This window comes from Sebastes umbrosus, chromosome 17 (genome assembly GCF_015220745.1).
Source record: "Sebastes umbrosus isolate fSebUmb1 chromosome 17, fSebUmb1.pri, whole genome shotgun sequence".
Classification (NCBI taxonomy): domain Eukaryota; kingdom Metazoa; phylum Chordata; class Actinopteri; order Perciformes; family Sebastidae; genus Sebastes; species Sebastes umbrosus.
In genome coordinates, this window is record NC_051285.1 from 6958974 (window position 1) to 6981514 (window position 22541).

The 22541-nt window shown below is 39.3% G+C and overlaps 3 protein-coding genes across 5 annotated transcripts in view; 2 read left to right on the plus strand and 1 right to left on the minus strand.

Moving 5' to 3' along the window:
- On the plus strand, positions 1–6350 carry LOC119475387 (solute carrier family 22 member 5-like). 2 transcript variants are annotated; one of them, XM_037748012.1, is made up of 11 exons: positions 1–251; positions 1617–1799; positions 1941–2044; positions 2244–2398; positions 2581–2752; positions 3460–3592; positions 3956–4056; positions 4212–4426; positions 5310–5492; positions 5662–5797; positions 6216–6350. In XM_037748012.1, exons 1-11 carry the CDS (start codon positions 45–47, stop codon positions 6283–6285), a joined length of 1659 nt encoding a protein of 552 aa, XP_037603940.1. In that variant the 5' UTR covers positions 1–44; the 3' UTR covers positions 6286–6350. The 2 variants fall into 2 exon arrangements, with proteins under 2 accessions (XP_037603940.1, XP_037603939.1); XM_037748011.1 differs by having other exon boundaries at positions 1617–2044.
- On the minus strand, positions 5984–18129 carry LOC119475390 (solute carrier family 22 member 5-like). 2 transcript variants are annotated; one of them, XM_037748016.1, is made up of 10 exons: positions 17483–18124; positions 15779–15882; positions 14935–15089; positions 14016–14187; positions 13166–13292; positions 11684–11781; positions 9206–9420; positions 8887–9069; positions 7919–8054; positions 5984–6793 (listed from the first exon to the last, which is right to left on the minus strand). In XM_037748016.1, the coding sequence occupies exons 1-10, from the start codon at positions 17879–17881 to the stop codon at positions 6709–6711; spliced, it is 1674 nt and encodes a 557-aa protein (XP_037603944.1). In that variant the 5' UTR covers positions 17882–18124; the 3' UTR covers positions 5984–6708. The 2 variants fall into 2 exon arrangements, 1 of the variants encoding a protein (XP_037603944.1); XR_005203786.1 differs by lacking the exons at positions 5984–6793; positions 7919–8054 and having other exon boundaries at positions 9021–9069; positions 9206–9276; positions 9365–9420; positions 17483–18129.
- Positions 13245–22541, plus strand: part of LOC119475391 (solute carrier family 22 member 5-like) — a 19054-nt gene continuing 9757 nt past the window's right edge. The window contains exon 1 of the mRNA XM_037748017.1: positions 13245–13378. The gene's annotated coding sequence lies outside the window, so the exon portion shown is untranslated. The remainder of the gene's footprint in view (positions 13379–22541) is intronic.

Consider the following 22541-nt stretch of genomic DNA (forward strand, 5'->3'; position numbering starts at 1 on the left):
TGCAGGACAAAGACTGTGGAGGGCACAGTTAGGACTCTGAGACTATGCAGGATTATGATGACACCACAGCTTTTCTGGGTCAGTGGGGACGTTTCCAGCAGATTGTCTTCTTTCTGCTCTGTGCCAGCATCGTCCCCAATGGATTTGGCGCTTTCTCTGTCGTCTTCTTGACTGCTATTCCCAGTCACCACTGCCTGGTTCCTGAGGTTAATCTGACCCAAGACTGGCGCAATGCTACCATCCCAAGAGAGGTAATTTAATTTTTTAACACAGCTTCTGGAAAAAAAAGGTAGAAAGTAGCAGTTTTTCATCGTTTTCTCATTATGAAAGTTACACTTTCTGCTCAACAGTGAGAACTTTAAATATTTGTGAGTTCGGGCTTCAAGCATAAAATATGCTCAAGTTTTTGTGTGATATTACTGTAGCTCTACCAGAAAGGTTGATATTATATTTTATTACACTTATGTTGAATACTTGATTCTGATTGGTCAGTCATTGGTTTTACCCCTCTGGCAGACAGTTTTTCTGTCAAATTATTAATTTCTTAAGTAATTGGCCCCTGGATAATCTACAGCTAGTGGCTCATTGGTGTGAAATAAACCCCTTACATATTACAATATTTGAATGATCAAATTTGTTGCTTTGGATTTGATGTATTTTTTCTGCATCTGCTGTATAAAGAGTCGTTTATTGCGGTCTGGCTGCAGTCCAGGGTTTTATGTGAAAGTACAGGTACTTTAAGGAAATAGTTGTTAACGTTTTATTGATGCATCACAATTGATGCAACACATTTCCATACACAGCACCATATGAGATACATTTAAGTTTAATGTGTGAATACCAGTTCATCTAGGCCTTAAATTTAGGCTGAACGCCATTGTATACCAATTGTTTTTTTTTATTTTGCTTGGGTTACTAATTTGATACTTTAATTGGTGTACTATTGACAATGGCCAGTAGAGAAGGGTTGTCCGTCCAATGTATTCATACTTCCTTGACAAGTTTCTCAAAAGATCGGCAAGAGAAGAGTGTGTAACCAGTGGGCAACTCCGGGGTCTGAAAAGTGAAGCCAGTACCTTAAACTTTCATTCTTTCTAATAGCCAGCATCGGGCGACTCCTCTGGTTGCAAAAATAAGTCTGATTGTATAGAAGTCTATGAGAAAATGAGCCTACTTCTCACTTGATTTATTACCTCAGTAAACATTGTAAACGTGAGTTCATGGTCTCAAAGGTTAGTTTCAAGTCTTCTTCACTACAGCATGATGTTCATTTAGTACATTATGTTCCCATTTAGAGTCAGATAGACCATAAAGCAGGGGATGATTTAGGGCGTGTCTACCTAGTGATTACTGTGATTGTGTGTAACCACAGCAGGCACCCTCATTAAAAAAATGGTTTTAGCTATATTCAAGGTGAGATTGGTATTAGAAAGGCACACATTATTTAGTTTATTAGGGTTATTAGCCTAGTAAGCTAACATGTTGTATTATAAGTAGTATTGTTTCATCATCATATACTGACGGGAGAGCAACTCATTCACAATACAGGGATAGGTTCATTGTTAAAGAAATGTTACTAATAACACTAATAAAGTTTGTGTCATTGTTACTGTGAGGTGGTGGATGGGAAACGGGAACCGAGCAGATGCAGCAGGTACAGACAGGATGTGGTCAGAAATCTCTCTGCTCAGGGATTAATTCCTGGCAGAGACGTCAACCTCACCGACCTGGAGCAGGAGGGCTGTGTGGACGGGTGGATCTACAGCAAAGACATCTACCAGTCCACCATAGTCTCTGAGGTGAGGGTGTACACAGATAATCGTCCAACTGTATGTATACAACTTTTTCCAGTGTTTTGCTCTGGAAGGAAATGTTTGATTGATTTTTTATTGACAAAAGGATCTAGGTTCTTTTTCTTTATTCATGCATGGATATATCAGTTTGACCTGGTGTGCAGTGATCACTGGAAGCAGCCGTTCACTTCCTCACTTTACTTCCTGGGAGTTCTTGTTGGGTCGTTCTTCTCAGGGCAGCTCTCAGATGGGTACTGAAAACACCATCTCATAATGAAATTATGTACACACCATGTTAAATCTTTTAATTCTTCCTTGCTCTACTTTTGCAAAAAAACAAAAACAGGGCAGATTTAAAATACCAGTAGAAATATTTCTATGTTTCAAATGATCAACCTTTACTGTAAATTCATTTTTTATCTTATTTTTTATTTTGTTATTTGACTCTAGGTTTGGAAGAAAACCTGTTTTCTTTGCCACCATGGCAGTCCAGACAATTTTTACTTTTGTTCAAATGTTTTCACCTTCATGGACGGTGTTCTCCATCCTCCTCTTCATCAGTGGTTTGGGACAGATCTCCAACTATGTATCTGCTTTTGTGCTGGGTAAATATGAACATGTCACGCTTTAGTAACAAATACTTTTATATAGTCAGTGACTTTGAATTATACATATATTATGTGTACTCTACATAAATTGTTATATCACTGTTTATCACTAACGTCTTCACTTATTACCTCTTATTTCTGTCATGGTTTTCTCTCTCTTTTTCTTTCTCTCTTTCCAGGCAGTGAGATCTTGACTGGCAATGTACGGGTCCTGTTCTCATCACTGGGTGTGTGTCTGTGTTTTGCCTTTGGCTACATGATGCTGCCTCTGTTTGCTTACTTTTTAAGGGACTGGAAATCTCTCATTTTGTGTATCTCTCTGCCTGGACTGCTCTACATTCCTCTCTGGTGGTAGGTTGTAATCACAACAAGAAAATGTGTTTGTGATAAGTTTACCTTTCCATCCATCCATCCATTTTCTTGCGCCTATTCAGGGAAGGGTCACATTGGCAGCAGGCTAAGAAAAGTATGCCACATGTCCCTCTCCTCAGCAAAGTTTTCCAGCTCTCCTTGGGGGGATCCCGAGGCGTTCAGATGTGATATAATCCCCCCAGCGTGTTCTGGGTCTCCCTGGGGGTAGAGCAGCGTCTCTCCTCCGAGATCTCTCTGGATGTCGCTATCTCAATCTTTCAGTCACTACCCAAAGCCATGACCATAGGTGAGGGTAGGAATGTAGATCGACTGGTAAATCGAAAGCCTTGCCTTCCGGCTCAGCTCCCGATTCTAGCGGTCTGGTACAACGCCTGCATCACTGTTGATGCCACACCAATCCATCTTTCCATCTCACGCTCCATCTCATGAAAACGACCCAGAGATACTTGAATTCCTTCACTTCGGGCAGCGACTCACTCACCCACGGGACGGCTGCTCCATGTCATTCTAAGTTTACCTTATCATGCACCATAAATGTCATGATTTTGCTCTTGATGAAAACAATAATTTGTCTCTTTCCTAAGAGAAATATTCTAACTTGCATTCATTCCCTTTGTTACTTTGTTTTTTTAAACCCCTCTGATCCAGCCTGAACCTTTTTGTTTCTCTGTTGAATATTGAGACAGGTTCATCCCAGAGTCTCCTCGGTGGTTACTCTCTCAGGGAAGAGTGGAGGAGGCCGACACCATAGTGAGAAAGGCTGCTAAGATGAACAAAGTCGAGGCTCCACAGATCATCTTTAAAGATAACAGTGTACATGTAAGTCCGCTTTGACTTTAATCATGCAGGACCAGACACAGGAGACAATGTGTGTGCTTGAGGACACACATTGTTAATACAAATCATCCCATGGGGAGTGTGAATATTTGAAATAATAATAATAATAATAATAATAATAATAATAATAATAATAATAATAAAATAAAATTAAGTAAATAAATAGAAAAGAAAAGAAGATAATAAAAGAGAAAAAAAATCTATGAAATCATATAATGGATTTAGCTAAATAAAAACAAAAAAAGGTCATCCTTCCAGCAGTTGTTGAGATATTTCATTCTGGACAAACATGGTGGACTGACCAACTAAAATACAACAAACAGCAGATGGTTTTGTATCTTGCAGGCTGATGAGACAAATACACATCCTAAAGAAAACCACAATATCTTCAACTTGTTGAGGACAAAAAACATCAGAAACACAACTGTCATTCTGTGCCTGGTGTGGTGAGTGTCCTGTCTGATCATTTCAATCACCAAACAATTAGTTTAGTTACAGTTTTGTCCTTCTTTAGTTGGCTGGAGCTACTGTATGGTATGTGTTAAATGCCATTTCTATGCTGATTTCCATCCAAACATCTCTACTGTCTGTATCTTTCCAGGTTCACTCTGAGTATTGGCTACTTTGGCCTGTCCCTGAACACATCCAGACTTCATGCTAACCCCTATTTGAGCTGCTTCCTCTCAGCAGCTGTAGAGGTACCAGCATACATTTCCAGCTGGCTGGCACTGCGATATCTTCCACGACGACTGTCTGTCATCTGTATCTTGCTCCTTGGAGGAGTGTCGCTGTATCTCATTCAACTGGTGCCTGAAAGTAAGCATTGTCGTGATGTAGTGCACCACAGTACTGTCATATTTACATGCAAATATGTTTAGGCCTTAAAAGAGTACTCCACAGGTTCAGCATCACACTCCTGTGACATTGAGGATAGAAAGAGGATACAATTTGATGCAGCAGAATCTTTTCTTATTCCATGCATTCTTCTTCCTTATCAAAGGCACCTACATTACCCACAATGCAACTCTAACCCCGACAGCTCACTGGGGTGTGTTATGGTAGTAGAAGCTAATAATGTATCCTTGCACCGCTAGACTCGAACAGAGATGAGGATAAGTTCACATAGGCAGTAGTACTTCCCAAGAAAGACTAAGAAAACAGACTTTGATGTGTAAAATTGGCGCAGTTCCTCTTTAAGCCAGCTTCTGGTGTTGAAGAATTGTTAAGAATAAGAGGGTGACTTAAAGAAAGCTTTGGGGTTTCTTAAGCAGATGAGAAAATAGCTGCATGAAGTAAAGGCAGGGGTAAAAATCATTGTTACATGCATTTAATCTGCTGCAGAGTGGATCATTCAGGGATGGAAGATCAAAACGTTTTTGTGATTGCATCTTGCACAGTTATGACGATGTCACAGTGACAAAATCTGTCCACAGACAGCCATATAGACACCTAGCAGAGTACTCCAAACCGTTGATGTGGTAGTTCCCACCACGGTAGACGTAGGAACACATTTTGGCATGATGACACATACACACAGGCTCTCAAGGTGAAAACAATACCAGCGTCGCTGTCGCGGCTGGCAAAATACTCTAAACACTACGTTACATGCATTTAATCTGCTGCAGAGTGGATCATTCAGGGACGGACTTTCTTTTTTTGTTCCATTGTGTGTTTAGTCAAACCATTTCTTATGTTTCAGGTTTACCAGATCTGTCTGTTGCTCTGGAGATGCTGGGTAAATTTGGTCTTACCACCGGTACATCCCTGATGTTTGCCTACACAGCAGAGCTTTACCCAACAGTGCTCAGGAACACAGCGACGGGGACATGCACTATGGTTTCCAGAGTGGGCAGCTCCATCGCACCTTTTTTGTTGCAACTGAGTGAGTAAACTGGTCTTTAATAATAATTATTAGCATTTGACCTGGGTTCATATGATTTCACCTATTTGTAGTTTGGATGCTCTGATGAATTCACATACAGTAAATGTTTACAGCACACATACACAGGACCAAGGAACTCCCTCTCTAATTTCCCCTTCTCCTTCTACAGGTGAATACTTTAAGTACCTGCCTTATATTCTACTGGGGACTCTGGCTGTTGTGTCCGCCTTTGCTGCTCTCTTCCTGCCAGAGAGTTTTGGACGACCTCTACCTCAAACTATTCAACAGATGCAAAAGAGAGAAAGGTGGGTTCCTTGAGGAATACATACATCTTTGTAAATCCCTTCTATGTTAATATTATGATATAAAAATGAACACTGAATATAATATAATAAACAGTCTCCGTAGCTGAAAAAATTACAAAGTTATTTTACCTAAGCCACCACAGAATGCTGATTGTTCAGACAAGAAAATAGCAATAAAAACAGCAATAATGTCAAATTATTCTTTAATATAACCATCAAATATATCATCATCATCATCATCATGACTCAGAGGATGTGATGATGGTAGCATCAGTCTTTGAAGTGAACGCACCTGTTCACGACGACGATAATGCAGTTGGGAAAAATCAAATAATATTCAAACATTGCAGCTTTTTTCAGATTTCCTGCATGCTGAATATCAAATGATGGTTTCTTTATTTGTCTTTTGTCACTACAGCATGAAGTGTCCATTCATCACAAGAAGAGAACATTCAAAACCTGCGGTGCTTTTTGAAAGTCGACTCTGATTGTCTAAAACATTGCTACTTACATGAGTTATTGCTAAATATTGTGCTATTTATTGTGTATCATTCCTACTGTTTACTGTTCTTACTACTCACAATTTCTATCAGAAAATTTCAATCAGTTCTGTACAAATGGATTCAATGACATTACATAACAGGAAGTGAAATTAAAGGAATTAAAACTTGATTTACATGCCGTATGGCCACTTTGGAGTGAATTAAATAGTTATTTTTACATCACACATTAAAGACTATTGTTTGTCATGTTCCTCGGTCCTATTGAAGTCACATACTTTCACAAATCCAGTGAAAAAATAAAATTTCTTTTAGTTATTCATGACAAATATCCATTTAACAGAAACATGGACAGAGACATGATGTTTGTCCAGTTTCCGTCTCAAGCCGGATATCAGCGCTGCTCCTTGTTCAAGGGACAATTTGAGACTTCTTTTCACCAGCGTTTTCCTTTTCTTCGGTGTTTGTGAGTGTATAAGGTGTCTTCTGACAACATCTAGAATAAAAACACAGTGATACAGTTACAGTAATGATTCACAGATAAAGAACAATGCTGTCCATGCCTGTTTTTAAACTTACGTAAGTGAACTAAAAAAAACATTTTTTTAAGAAATGGATCAGATTCCCTGGCTTCTTGTAAATATCTATTGAAGTGGCACCCAGTATGCATATTTATTGTATGAATAAACCAATGCAAAATTTCCTTGTTTGTTTAATCTGTGCAAAACTCTAAGTGAAAAAACAGCAATTCGCCGTAAAGTGTACCAATATATGAGAGTGGTATCGATCTTCTCATCAAACTCTCAACGAGAAAGTAAAAAAGTGTATTTTCAAAATATCAAACTATTCCTCCATCCTCCAGTTGAGTTTGTGTGTTGTTTGCCTTTAACTGGTTACATATTATTGTGTCTTTGGTGGGTTTATATTTTCGTAGTAGCCTAAAGAAATGGCCCTGCAGGGGGAGAACATGAGTGCTGATATGGGTCAGGGCACATGCGTGTACATATTGAAGAGCACAGTGTTTGGACTGCCAGAAGTTACTTATTGAGCAACTTCAACTTATTACTACTTTTTTATGGTCAGTTGAGCTGGACTTTAAAACAGTCAAAGGGCAAATGTTTTTGTGCTTGCATGTGAAGATACAGTTAAAATGGCAATACTTTAAATTAAAATCTTCAAGATTGCCACTTTAAGTTAATCATTTTAAATCTGGTACTTATGCAACAACAAAAAACAGATTTGATTAGTATTTGTAAAAAATAAATAAAGTCATTGCTTTTGTTTTGTCCTGCGTTACATTTACATTTATTTAATTGGCAGACATTTTTAATCTAATTTCTAAGGTGGTGTTTTCTATCAGGTGAAAAAAAATGTGAAAAAATTTAAATAAAAACAGGACATTGTGATGAGCTAAAATAAAAATAAAAATGCCCTGTTTATATGTAAAACTAAAGTAAAATAATAATAAAAAAGATTGACGACAGATTGACAGAAAATTAAACTATCAAACCCAGATAAACTAAGTTTAAATCAACATAAAAATTGAGAACTGTACAAAAACACAAACTAATGACCAATCTGAATGTATAATAACGCTGGTCTGTGGGAGGCGTAGTCTTACCCGGGGAAGTGTTGCATGTGAGCGATGGTGTCGGGTAGAGGCATTCCATAGCTCTCAGGCAGCAGGAGACTCAGCAACCCTGATAGAGCTGTAATGCTTCCCATGAGGATGTAAGGCAGTGAAATGGAATAGCTTCCTGTGGCAACACATCAAAGAAGGACACATTGAGAAACAACCCTGGCCGGAGCAGTTAAAAAACAAAAAGACAAAAGACTTTAAGTGCTTCGATGTGGCTGCATCAGTCGTTTAACTCCAATCCTCTAAATCTTAAAAGAAACTTCTAAATTTTAACTGAAAGCTTTGGGCTTTTCAGCAGACTGGTGTATCCGATGTGAGTGCTAATCAAGCTGCCTTTATGTTTTTCTGCTTTTGACTTGTTGTTTTGTTTCTGTAGAGGCACCAGCTTCTTATTAGCCTCTTGCAACTTTCCCCACCGTGGGACGAATAAAGGAATATCTTATCTTATCTTATCTTGTTTCTAGTAGTGTTAGTCGAAGTTGGGAAAGAAACTGCTTTTCTTAACATCCAAATAATTCCATTCACTGCCATGCATGGGAAAATTAAAGAGGACCTATTATGCTTTTGTGCTCCTTTCCTTTCGTGTGTTATACATAGTTTTTTTTGTGCATGTAAAAGCTTTGCAAAGATATAAAGTCCACGCTAAAGGGAGTTACTCTCCCCCACAGAAACACTGCTCCTGAACTGCCTGAAACGCCTTGCTTGAAGTCCCGCCTTTTATTCCGTAACATGGTGATGTCACCAAGTAACACATTTGCATAAAACCTAGCGGCTAATTTGGCATGCCCTCAAACAAAGCTAGTTAGAGCGGAGATGAAACCCCAAATACATGTATGAACCTGAAAATGAGCATCATAGGTCCTGTTTAAAGCAGAGTCAATTCAGATAAATAACCCTTTTCAACCAATAAGTGAGTGATGGGACATGAACTGAGGTGAGATCATCCTTACTTAAGTAAATGAAGTATGGGGCAACGACGCTGCCTATTCTGGAGGCCATGGAGCAGGCGCCCATAGCCGTATTCCTCACTACGGTTGGGTAGATTTCTGCTGTGTATGCGTACACAATAGCAAACGCTGTCGTCACTGCAAACTTCCCCATCATCTCGAGTGTTGTGGCGAGATAAGTCAGGTCTAGAGGGGATAAAGCATTAAATTGTTAGAGGTTACATGTGAGTTGAGTAAGCTGAACATTCAAACTTATTCTTTTCTCAAGCAATCAAGGCTGTATTAATCTAGTGTTAAAAAGTTGCCCATTGAAGTGCCATACTTGCTGGTATGAGTTGTATAAAGAGTAGAAACAATCCTCCCATGAAGAAGATTGAGGCGAGACTCAGTCGTCTGGAACACCAACGAAACATAACCCATGACAAAGTGTAGGCTGGCAACTCTACCACAGCAGACACGAAACAGTTGAAGTACGCGTTACCGTGAAGGTTCGCCGTGTTCAGGGAAAGAGCAAAGTAAGCAATGGCCATGCTGTTCCTGTGGGGATAATTGTTAAGCACAAATATCAATCTAGAAGGTGTTTATTATTGTGTGTAGCTCTATGGCATGACACTCGTCTATTGTACAGTATATGTGTATATATAAGATTGTTAGTTGTTGTGTCTTTCTAGACAACTAACGTAGCAGCTAGGTGGCTTACGCTAGCAAGCTGCAGCCACGCTCGGCTTGTGATTGGCTTGGGCAGGTGTGTGGGCGGGACCTCGATACCATTACTGGCTCCAAAGGATGTCAAAATCTCAAGATGGCAGCTCCCGTATCCAGGATATTTTGGCTTAACTTTTGTACAGTAGGAGGAAGTGGAGACGTGGTCCATCTATATGTTGTTCACTGGAGCATTTAGCTGCTAAATTACGGCGACCAGACGTCCTGGTTTGTCCGGGACAGTCCCGGTTTCAAGTGTCCCGAGTCCCTACACATATCTGTAAAACACTGAAATGTCCCGGTTTTCAACAGTCACTAACAAATTGTCCCGGTTTTCACTACAATTAAAATAATTATATTATACTTACATAGACGTTTATCATGTTCCAATCATTAATTAATTTGTGCACATGAGATAAGTATACAGAGAGCCAGCACAGCGCACCGCTGCAGTCTCTATAGAGAGTGATATTGCGCGCCGTCAAGCCACAATTACGCACGGACGCAACAGATATCCGCTGGTTACATCAAGTGTAGTTTTGATCCACAGAACCCTCCGTGCTTAAGTGCAACATCAAACGTGTCATTTTGATTAATTATTCTACACAGTTCCTTCTGCGCATCAACAGGCATTTCGCTCCGCTTATAACTCCCTCAGGACCGTCCGTTTCTCCGACCGTGTCTCCATCCTGGCCAAAATGTCCTCTGAGCTCCACAATTTTAGTTATAATAGCCTAAGACGAAACAATTTGAAAAATAATGGACGTAGGCCCAGACAACAATACGTTTGCTCTGAGGGAAAACTCTCTACAGGACTCCCAAACTCTCAGTGCGTCATGACGGGGATGGCCCTGTGATTAAAGGGGGAGAAAGTCATGATTGTCACTCACAGCCTCTAATGCATCCACCTATAATAATACCTTCTTTCTGACCCCACTCTGTGCTCAAATGCACCACAGGTGCGCCAAGTTAGCCATCCTGATGAAAACGCCTATGGTGCGTGCAGATTAGCGCATGAACGTGCGCGTGCATGAACGTGCGGTACACTTGAAAAAAAAGTGTCCCGGTTTGGGGGTTTGAAAATATGGTCACCCTAAGCTACATGCTTTGCTAGCTAGTGAACATAGTGGAGCTTTTAGCAACTAAATGCTTTACTAGCTAGTGAACATAGTGGAGCTTTTTGCAACTAAATGCTCCACTATGTTCACTGGCTAGTTAAGCAGCTAATGTAGCAGCTAGGTGGCTTACGCTACGGCCTCGTTCGGCTCGTGATTGGCTTGGGCGGGTGTGTGGGCGGTACTTCGATACCGTTGCCTGTCTCCAAATTATGTCAAAATCTCAATATGGCAGCTCCCGTATATGGGATATTTTGGCTTCACTTTTGTACAGTGGGAGGAAGTGGAGATGTGGTCCATCTATATATTGTTCACTGGAGCATTTAGCTGCTAAATGCCCCACTAGCTAGTGAACATAGTGCAGCATTTATGCTGCACTATGTTCACTGGCTCATGAAGCATTTAGGTGTTAAATGCTCCACTGCAGGTTTAAGAAATGTAACAGCATATACTGTACTGTATTAATGACAATTGCAATAATTGCTTTGTGTCCATCATTTTTTTAAATGAATAAAAAGCTTGAGTTGTGATGACAGATATTAGATCAGAAAAACTGTATAAAGTTAGAAAGTCCTTCAACTGTAGAAAGAATTACATGCAGCTTGGAGCTTATACACCTATGATTATCTCACAACTTTGTTTTTCTGTAAGACTAAATGGATGTCGTTTCTAAATCAAAATCTAACTGCACATTTTTTCAGATTTAGCACAGGAAGAATACAGGCATACTGTGCAGTTACATAAAACCTGATTTTGATCTTAGTTGCAGGCTTCACAGCACTTGACAGGTCATTATTTGTTGTTAGTGAAATGGCCTGACATGTGGTCGAGGTGATGCATGAACAGGCTGAAACTGTGTGCGCATGTTTTGTAGCAGCGTGTGCTCAGTACATGTCTACGTGTGTGAGCTTAGGTGTGTGTATTTGTACATGCAGGGTCACTGTACTGACTGTGGAGGTCAGGCGGGAACAGCAGGGACTCACCAGAGCAGCCACAGCGTGACAGAAATCCAGCGGATGTTTCGAGAGTGAAGCAGGTCACAGATGTTGTAGGCCTTCCTCTTCTCACATTGAAGTTCTTTCTGTGGGGCAGCAGAGCCCGTGGAACAACAAACACTTAGCAAGCAGAGCCATCGGTCTAGAAAGAATTTCATTAGAGAGAGGCTTGTGAATGCACAGCCACTTGCTGAGGGAACATGTGCACGTGTTCACACCTGTAGTACCCAAACGTCAGGATCAGGATTATTGGGGGCAAAAGTTCAATGTGTAATGAAAAACTGAGGGGGCAAAAAGAAATTGTAGTAATTAGGAAAAGATGTAGAGCAAACACTGAGTTCTCTGGTGTACTTTTACACTGCAAAATGTCCTGCTTTATCTACTTTTGGTCACAGTAAAAAACAAATCAAAGGGATTTGTCTGAAGATTGTTTATGTTTTAATTACTATCGGATGATACATCATTATCAGATTTTTGTAACAGATTGTCTATTTTCACCATGGTGAGAATAGGTTGTGGAGGATGAATGGGTCAAACTCAAGACTGTCAGAGACTGTTTTTAAATTATTATTAGTTTTCAGTCACAGTTTGGTTAGGTTTAGGTACCAAAACTACATGGTTTAGGAAAAATAAATATATACAGTACATACAGTATACACATACAGTATCTAATGTGTGCCCGGTTCAGGTGCAAATAGCATTGTTGGCTACAGACTAGGGCTGTCAAAGTTAACGCGATAACGTGTTAACGCAAATTAGTTTTAACAACACTAATTTCTTAGTCTTTCTGGTCACACGTTGCTGTGGGATGGTGTTCCATTCCTCAACCAGGATTCAATTTGCCTTATCGCACAGGCCTTATCCAGATTAGATCAACATGGAATGCCGATTGCTTGTAGCAGACACCAAATGATCACGTTAGTAGGGCGTAGCACCCAACAGGCCAGACCTGATTGGCAGCACCAGAGCTCAAAACAAGAGTCAATACCAACAGGAGAATACACTGTTTAGCATAGGGCAAGTTGAAAGGTACATTTTGAACAGATACAAAATGTGTGATTAATTTGCTTTTAATCTTAATTAACTATGGACAATCATGCGATTAATTGCGATTAAATATTGACAGCCCTAAATTAAACATATTTACATTATCAACACTACATTACCCAGTATCTGTATTTGTTTTTGTACATTTCTATAGTGACAGTTATAGATTGATATTTGTCTTTATTTTTTCAGGGCAGGAACTGTAAGATCAGGACATCCAGAAATCATCTTGGAGCAGGTGCGATTGAACCCAGTTTCAAGAGAAGGCAAGTAACTTTAAAATTTAATTAATATATACAAGAAATACTGACAAAGAGAGGCACATTGGTCTCGCTAAAAATAAAATGACATGATTTTTATAGTGTAAAATACAAATAATTCCATGACCTTGTGTTTATGACAATTTTTTCAGTGAGATCTCACCTGCAAAGGACTGAAGATGACCAGCGGAGGCTCGATTTTGTTCCTCTTAGCAGCATCTCTCATAATGGCCTCAGCCTCCTCCACTCTTCCCTGAGAGAGCAGCCACCGAGGAGACTCTGGGATGAACCTGCCTCATTACACCACAGAGACGACAGAGAGAGGAGACACATGTTTAATCCCCTGGAACAGAGGAAAACGTACTGTGCAGTAAAGGTAGTATTGAGGCTTTTCTTTTACCTTGTATTGAGGCCTTATAATGCTGAAATGCCTCTATAAAAGTAAAACGTTACCTCACAATAAAGCCCTCATTAAGTTGGCTGATGGTGTTGGGGTTATTATACTGGAAATACAAAGTAACACAATTGATGTGTATTTATTTATTTAATCATATGAAAAAAATACAAAAATGATTAATTACTTTAAAAGGCAACTTATTTATTATCGATTAATATGCCAATTTCTTGGGGGGTTTTTTAGTCTAAAAATTGTAAAAAAAAGAAAGAAAAAAAGCGAAAAATGTCCATCACAAGTTTTGTCTGACCAGCGGTCCAAAGTCCAAAAAATATTCAGTTTACTGAGAAAGAAGATTAAATATTCCAACGCATTCTCATCCCTACTCGTCATATACTGACGCTTTGTCAGACTAGCGCAAAATAGTGCAAAACAATCGAGTTATTGTTGCAGGAATGATGCTGATGGATTGATTGACCTGCATGAATCCATCAAGCTGCTGTCAGCATTGCAGGAAAAGAATTTCTCAACATTATGCAAACAGTTGACATAATAGATAGCCAAATATGTAACATCAACAAGAAAAAACACACACACAAGCAAACACACACCTACCTACCACCAGAAAGGCACATAGAGGAAGCCAGGCACGGAGAGGCCAAGGAGAAGCATCCTCCAGTCTCTGATGAAGTAACCAAACAGCGGTAGCAGCATGTAGCCCACGGCAAAGAAAAGACTCACGCCCGCGGTGGAGTAAATCGTCCGAACACGTGGGCCCAATATCTCGGTCCCTTAGCACAAGAAAAAAGGGATGAAGGTGTGAATGACAGTCTTTTGCATTATCGTGAACAAGTTAGCGACTAAATTAGGGCTGTCGGAGTAAACGCGATAATGCGTTAATGCAAAATCGTTTCAATAACACAAATTTCTTTAACGCAATTGATCTTTCGGAGGTTGTAGCAGACTCAGTTTTAAAGCTAGAGTGAAGATACTGGCATGTTAAATAACACTCCAAACGTGTGCTAAATTTTGGCGAAGAAAAACTGTCATGGCCATTTTCAAAAGGGTCCCTTGACCTCTGACCTCAAGATATGTAAATGAAAATGGGTTCTATGGGTACCCACGAGTCTCCCCTTTACAGACATGCCCACTTTATGATAATCACATGCAGTTTGGGACAAGTCATAGTCAAGTCAGCACACTGACACACTGATAGCTATTGCTGCCTGTTGGGCTTGAGTTTACCATGTTATGATTTGAGCATATTTCTTATGCTAAATGCAGTACCTGTGAGGGTTTCTGGACAATATTTGTCATTGTTTTGTGTTGTTAATTGACTTCCAACAATCTATATATACATACATTTGCATAAAGCAGCATTTTTGCCCACTCCCATGTTGATAAGAGTATTAAATACTTGATAAATCTTCCTTTAAGGTACATTTTGAACTGATAAAAAAAACAAAAAAAAACTATTTCAATTGATTGACAGCCATAGACTAAATACATCTGAGGATCGTTGTAACGGACGAAAGTACCTAGCACGAACGCTGCCACATAATTGGAGATTTGTCCCATCCCGGCAACAAAGAACATGGCACAGAACACGGACCAGGATGGAGAGAAAACCTGGATGAATGTGAACACTGACTGGACTGCTATGGCCACAAACAACACTATTTTTCTTCCATACCTGAAAAAGGATACAAAGCACAAGTAAATGACCAACTAAGCATGTTGTGTAGATGGGATGGTCAACAAACTTGACCCCACATCTACTGTATCAGTACAGTACAATTCACTCTCACTAACTCTCTCATTAACTTTTGTTAAAAAGTCCATGTTTTCAGGCAGCAATCCCACTGTAATACGCTACCTGTTAGCGAAATGAGCGACTAGCTGGTGAAGAAAGTCAAACATTTAGCAGCTAAAGAGCCAGATATTTTTCTCAGAAGTCACTCCCCACCAGCCTTTGATGTGTGAAATCGGTAAAGTTTCCCTTTAACGTGACTTCAGATGTGAGCAGGCCCACAACATGAGTGTAGTCCTGGAACATTTAATGCTGCTGCTTGATTTTTACTGACATTTACAGTCAGACTAAGTAAAGGTGTGAAATTGTGCTTTTTCTTCTATTGCTGGAGTGTTGAGTTGGTTGGTTTAAGTCCGAAAACAAAATCTTAACCATTCATATCATTAAAATATCTATTCATTGACAGGGGGAACAACTTGTTGAGATTTGAAAGAGGGCACGGTGTTGAAGGTTATAAGAGGTACGGATTAGCCTACCACGTGCATGGATGTTTATTTGGCAGACAACGTGTTACGGAGATGTGTTGAGTGACACATTTTGAAAAAAAAAAAAGTTAATATTTTGTCCATAACCTGTCAGAGAACTGTCCTGAAATGAAGGAGCCAGCGAAAACACCACAGAAGTAGATAGAAGAAGTCAACGGGTTCTTCCACCTGTTGTCACACACCAGATCCCACTGCAAACACACACACACACACACACACACACACACACACACACACACACACACACACACACACACACACAGTAGGTGAACTGAACCCATAGTGTCAAATCCTGAAGTTGCAATTTCTTAACAAGAAAAACAGTCCAAACTACCATTTGTAAAAACATATATATAAATTAATTTTTATTATCACATAATTGTACAGCACATAGTGAAATTTAGCATCTGCATTTAACCCAAGGTTAACCCGAGGCAAACTGGCACCTCTCCAACTATTACGGTTGTAAATCACAAGTTTCATCACAGTATTATATTGATTTTTTTGGACAACAATATGATATTTACTGATATCACAAAGTCTGCCACGATACAATTTGGATTAAATTCAATTCAGGGACCTGCGTTTGATATGAGACGATATCATATGTCCATTTAACACAATCAATTATATTTATATCAACTCACAAAAAGAAACTAAAATATGATTTGACAATTTTATTACTGAGCTCTTCCAGACATTTAAATGAAAAACAATCTATTGTTTGCAGGACTGTAATGATGCCGTTCAATCATTTCATTCGGCCCGAATGAAATGATTGAACGTGCTACCTGCCAGTCTACCTACCTGCCTGCTCGCACTCTGCCCTGGTACACATCAGTCATATTTTTTATTGTTACGTTCATTATAGGGCTGCAACTAACAATTATCTCAATAATCATCTCAAAGATAATCAGTTTACTGTCATAGAGGAGTAAAGAAACCAGAAAATATTCACATTTAAGAAGCTGGAATCAGAGAATTTTTACTTTTTTTCTTTAAAAATTAAATCAAAATAGTTGGCGATTCATTTAATAGTTCTAATCGATTGATGATTAATTGATAAATTGTTGCAGCTCTAGTTCATTACGATATGTTTACGTCCAGTTGAATCATTTAAAAAAAAAAAAAATCTATTTTACTCTAGCTAGTTTCTGAAGATTACCAACCCTATCTTTAATGTTGATTCACTTCTATGGTCATTTTGAAGGCCTAATTTTCTTGTGTTGTTTCACTGGATATTGAACGGTGTCTTCATTATTATATTAGCCTATCTAATGAGGGTGGACAAAATATTAGAAACACAAAATGTATATGATCTCTTAGTTTCCAATGGGTGACATCTAGGTGGATGATATATTTAGGTTATTTATTGTGTAGATCTGGAAAATATATTTAAGTCTATTCTGACATCAAGATGACATTTTTGCAGTCAAGGACAATCTAAATCAATTAAAACTTAAATGTTAAAGTTCAATTTATGAGATTCATCAACATCTAAATGCAATCTTTCTTTGTAAAATGCATAATGCTGATCATATTGATTTCAGAGTTAATTGATTAGTAAGTTGATTAAATTGAACATGCATTTAACCAATCAGTATCATAACATTTTAGCACTTATTTTTTTACAAAATACCCACTGTTTCTGTAGTGACTGCACTGTTTCTGCAAGGTTATATCATATGCATCATAGGTATTTTAGGGATTATGTTAAAAGCAGCACATCCTTTGCAGAAGCAGCAGCAGCAGCATCCTCTCTACCTTTAGCAGATCTGCAGGTACACAAACCTCAGTAGTGATTGTGGAGATGTAAACACTGTGGTCGTACTCCCATCCGTCCAAGCAGCTCTCTTTCGCCACATCAGACAGATTCACATCCACACCAGGCAGCCAGCCTCTGTCCGAGTAGTTCAGCACATCTTGCAGGTTGTACCTGGAGCACTTGCTGAGCACCAGCTGGCTGCTGTGGTTGTCCTCCTCCAGCGGGATGCTGCTGTTCCTCCAGGCGGCGCTGAGGTTGAGGTGATCCGGGATGAGGCAGCGGTGAGGCGGCGTGTCGGCCACGAACACCACGGACAAACCGATGTAACCATTGGGGATGATGCTCAGGCAGAGGAGGAAAAACACCTGCTGCTGGAAACGACCCCACTCACCGAGGAACGAGGTTGCAGCTTCATAGTCGGCCATGATGTTATGTATTGTGGTGGCTGCTGTGCATGCTCTAAAAAAGCAGACACACAAATGGATGGAGGAGGTTTTTGCAGAGGGCTTTTGCAAAAGCAGTGGTTTTGTTTCAGCTACTTAACCATCCCACCCACCACCAACTGTAGTGACTTTAGGCTGCAGGTTTTCCTAAATGAACCGATTTTGAGGATTAACTGGCTCCCAGTCTCCCAGAATATCATTTTATTATGGTCAAATACTGCCCCTTTTATTTCAGTTTCAACATATAAACTACAGCTTGATTAAAATATTTAATATTATAGTAAAAATATTTAATAGATTTTTCAAATATTTAATACTCTTAGAGTGGGCAAATATGCTGCTTTATGCAAATGTTTGTATGTTTTTTATTGTAAATCAATTAATAACACAAAAAAATTATAAATATTGTCCAGAAACCATCACAGGTACTGCATTTAGCATAAAAAAATATGCTTTTGGAGAGGGCTTTTTCAAAAGCAGTGGAAACAAAAACAAACAAACACATATAACAAAAACAACCCAAAAAACCCCAATAATAATACAAAAATAAAATCAATTAATATATAATTTTAATGGTCAAATACTGCCCCTTTTATTTCGGCTTCAACATATATATTACAGCTTCATTAAAATATATAGATGCAATTAATCACATTATAGTTAATCGTGATTAATTGCAAATTAATCACACATTTGTTTTTTGTTTTTTTCGAAATGTACCTTAAAAGAAGATTTATCAAGTATTTAATACTCTTATCAACATGGGAGTGGACAAATATGCTGCTTAATGCAAATGTTTGTATGTATGTATTATTGGAAATTAATTAACAACACAAAAGGAAGTATTTCACCTGCATTTTAAGTAGGGTTGTCAACCAATTAAAATATTTAATCGCTATTAATCGCATGATTGTCCATGATTACTTTATTAATTAATTGCAAATTAATAACACATTTTTTATTTGTTCAAAATATACCTTAAAGGGAGATTTGTATACTAAAATACAACACAAATGACTGTTGGAAAAGTCCATCATTATGCTGTAGAGGAACAGAGAGAGTGAGCAGACACGGTCTCTCTCTCCCCTACACTATACCAGTCAATGTGATGATTTACATGTTCCCTATACTTGGCTCACAACTTCCTTTTTTCACAACTTATTAAAGGTTTCCTGTGTTCCTTGCCAGAATAGCAGACGTTTTCATTGGTCTGTCTAGTGCTGCTTTATCTCTCACGTGCATGTGTGACAGGTCAGGATCACTGTCCTCATTTTCTCAACAGCTGACTATATGATACAATAAATGTTTCTGTTCAGCTCAAGGTTGTTCTGAACACACCAGAGGGCCAGCATGCCCTCATATGAGATAAGATAAGATAAGATGAACCTGAATGAAATTCAGGTGTCAAAGCAGGGAATGTCATCATCATCCTCCACAGCAGGGGATCTACAGTAGCAAACGGGTAATCTGATGACGCAGAGTCAATTCCTGCTTTTCCCATGTTCTTAGTTTATAGAGTACCTTCACACTGATCCACGTCCTGTCACAAACAGATGCCCAACGTCATTCACTATCTGCAGTGTGTTAAATGCTTTTCATCTTAAAAGCTTATATACAACATCGGTTTCTTAAAGATTTACAAAACTGTAAGATTACATTTCATACACCTTTTTAGAGGAGCAGTGTTTAGGGATCTGGCGGTATCTAGTGGTGATTTTGCAGATTGCAGCCAACTGAAACAACAGAGTTGGGAAGTGACTGGTGAAGCAAGAGAGAGAGAGCGGCGGTGACGGCAGCGAGTAATGTTATCGACTCTGGCCCAAGCAGGAAAAGTTAAGTGTTTGGTTTGTCCCAATGGGTGTATAAAAAGAACTGGATACAGTGTTGTAGGCGGGCTCCCATTCAGTCATACCGCCGTTTGGCCACTACAACAATTTGTTTCAAAGTCCGCCACTCTTCCTGGGGGCTTGGGTTTGTCCGTTCTGGGCAGTGGCGGTTGTTGGAAAGTTTTCTAGGTAGGGCTGTGCCACATCCAATTAATTTCAGCAAACATCCCGGTTTGATTTAATGCAAAAAAGTGAAGGTATCAAAAACACATTAATGTGATTAATGTGATCATTAATGCAACGTGGCAGACTCCGTGAAGAGGACCCGCTCCCTATGTATATATAAACTGAGGTAACAAAAACACAATGATTCTTATTTTAAGGTGATTAAGGAAAACATACTTATTAATATTATATTCCATTTCTGCCAATAGATCCATCTAATTGTTACACACTGGTCCTTTAATACATCAATTTCCATAACAATGGTGTTGAGCGCCACAAACGGGAAGTCCACAAACGGGATCCTTGCATATGTCCCTGGGGAGTCGAGGCCGTGTTGACTGTATCATCCACTGACCTGTCTGCCCAGTAGGCAAACTACAGGGGGTCCAGCAGGGGTCATGTGATGTCCTCAGACCTCACACAGCTCCAGTGATCTGTGTGAAGATGGAGGCCAGCTGGTCAGCAGCAAAAGACTTTCATACAGGAGGGTGACACGCCATCTGGGCCTGGACCAGGTCTGTAGCAGCAACAATGAAAACACTCAAAGCAGGCCTGTAACTCCAGCTTTGCCTCGTTGGACAATCTCCTCGCAGTCTGGACCACAGGCTTGGCAGATTTTAGTTTCTGCCTGTAAGTTTGGAGAAGAAGAAGAAGCAGGCAGTGATCAGAGAGTCCCAAAGCTGCACGGAGGACAGAGCAATAGGCGTCCTTTAATGTTGTATAGCAGTGGTCCTGTGTCATAATATTTGGTCTGAAAGTTGGAAGTTCATGGCAAGAACAATGAGCAGTGAGTCTGGATGTTTTGGCTCCATGTTTATCTGGTCAGCCATGTTGTATAATGCCTCACTAACACAGGTCTGAGGTAGGATGTAAACACCGACCAAAATAAAAAAGAAAACTCCCGTTGTGAATAAAATGTTTCGGGACTGATTTAACATGAAACAACTCCAGATAAAATCTTTTATCCTTCTTTTTTCCAGACATTAACGAACACATAAGAGACATTTATGTATCTTAAAAAATAGCTTACGTGATAATAATGTGTTAACGCAAATTCATTTTAGCGCAATCGATCTTTCAGAGGTTATAAAACTAGAGTGAAGATAGTGGCATCATAGAGAAAACCTAAGGAATCCATTGGTACCAACCATGTCACACCAGCTTGTCGCAAAGGAGGCTCAATAACGCTCCAAAATTACACTACATTTTGGCGAGGAAAAACTGGCATGGCCATTTTCAAAAGGGGTCCCTTGACCTCTGACCTCCAGATATGTAAATGAAAATGGGTTCTATGGGTACCCACGACTCTCCCCTTTCACAGACATGCCCACTTTATGATAATCACATGCAGTTTGGGACAAGTCATAGTCAAGTCAGCACACTGACACACTTGACAGCTGTTGTTGCCTGTTTGGCTGCAGTTTGACATGTTATGATTTGAGCATATTTCTTTATACTAAATGCAGTACCTGTGAGGGTTTCTGGACAAAATTTGTCATTGTCTTGTGTTATTAATTGACTTCCGATAATTAATATATACATACATTTGCATAAAGCAGAATATATGAGTATACAAATCTCCATTTAAGGTACATTTTGAACAAATAAAAAATGTGTTATTAATCTGCAATTATTTAATTAATTAATCATGGACAATCATGCGATTAATAGCGATTAAATATTTTAATCGATAAGTTAAAATGCATGTGAAATACTTCCTTTTGTGTATCATCATTATATCTTGGACAAATATTCTTCCTGCAATTAATTAGTGTAAAAGTCAGATAGATATCTCCCCCTGAAGACCTGAGGTCTTACAGCTCCCCTGCATTGGTTAGCATTTGCCTCGCTAGACGCAAGACATTTGCTTTTTTTTGTGCCTGGAGAAATCCAGTCTGGACTTGGTTCAGAGGTAAACTGCTGTTGGATTGTCACGAGACAATTGTGACGTATCATAACTTGGTTAGAATTAATCATTTAAGCTTATTATCCACTTATGAGAAACCTGGTTTGGATACTGTTGTGCTCAATTAACTGTTCTATTTTACAGTATACCAAAAGGTGGTGGTGGTGGTGGTGGTTGTGTGAGCTAATGCTGACGCATGTTGTTGCTTTAGACTGGACGCTGTGATGTGATGGAGCCGGTGCTTTGCTTCTGTTAATAAATTCGTAATCCTGATTTCTACATATTAACAGATACTGTGACTAATTAACTAAGCATGTGAGCATGTTCAGTATAGGTTTTCCATGCGTCAACCACTTCTTTTCATGCTTTTGTGTGAGCAGATAGTTTCCTCTGTGGACTATTGATGAGTCGTTTCCGAAAGCCATTCGGTGTCCTCACTAATGAAAGACCGTGAGACGTAACCCCGTCATGCATTAATGTCCTGATCAACTATCGTGTGCGTAAACAAAACATCACAGCCTAGCAAATGGAGAGAAAACATTTGCATCCTATAGCTCAGTTTAAACACTCCTGAGTGTCTTCCTAAAAAGGTAATGCAAGTACTGATTAATTGGCCTGAGGAGGAACACCTACAGTTACACAGTACACCTAAATATACAGATAAACAGTAAATACACATGTTAAT

Excerpts from the sequence above, each read along its gene's own strand:
- LOC119475390 (XM_037748016.1), bottom strand. The coding sequence starts at position 17,881 with ATGGCCGACTATGAAGCTGCAACCTCGTTCCTCGGTGAGTGGGGTCGT. Across the intron at positions 9,421-11,683 it reads GTCACGCTGTGGCTGCTCTG|GAACAGCATGGCCATTGCTT; the intron begins GTGAGTCCCTGC and ends TTATCCCCACAG. Across the intron at positions 8,055-8,886 it reads CCCATACTTCATTTACTTAA|GAAGCTATTCCATTTCACTG; the intron begins GTAAGGATGATC and ends GTGTTGCCACAG.
- LOC119475387 (XM_037748011.1), top strand. The coding sequence starts at position 45 with ATGCAGGATTATGATGACACCACAGCTTTTCTGGGTCAGTGGGGACGT. Across the intron at positions 2,399-2,580 it reads TGTATCTGCTTTTGTGCTGG|GCAGTGAGATCTTGACTGGC; the intron begins GTAAATATGAAC and ends CTCTCTTTCCAG. Across the intron at positions 4,057-4,211 it reads GTCATTCTGTGCCTGGTGTG|GTTCACTCTGAGTATTGGCT; the intron begins GTGAGTGTCCTG and ends GTATCTTTCCAG.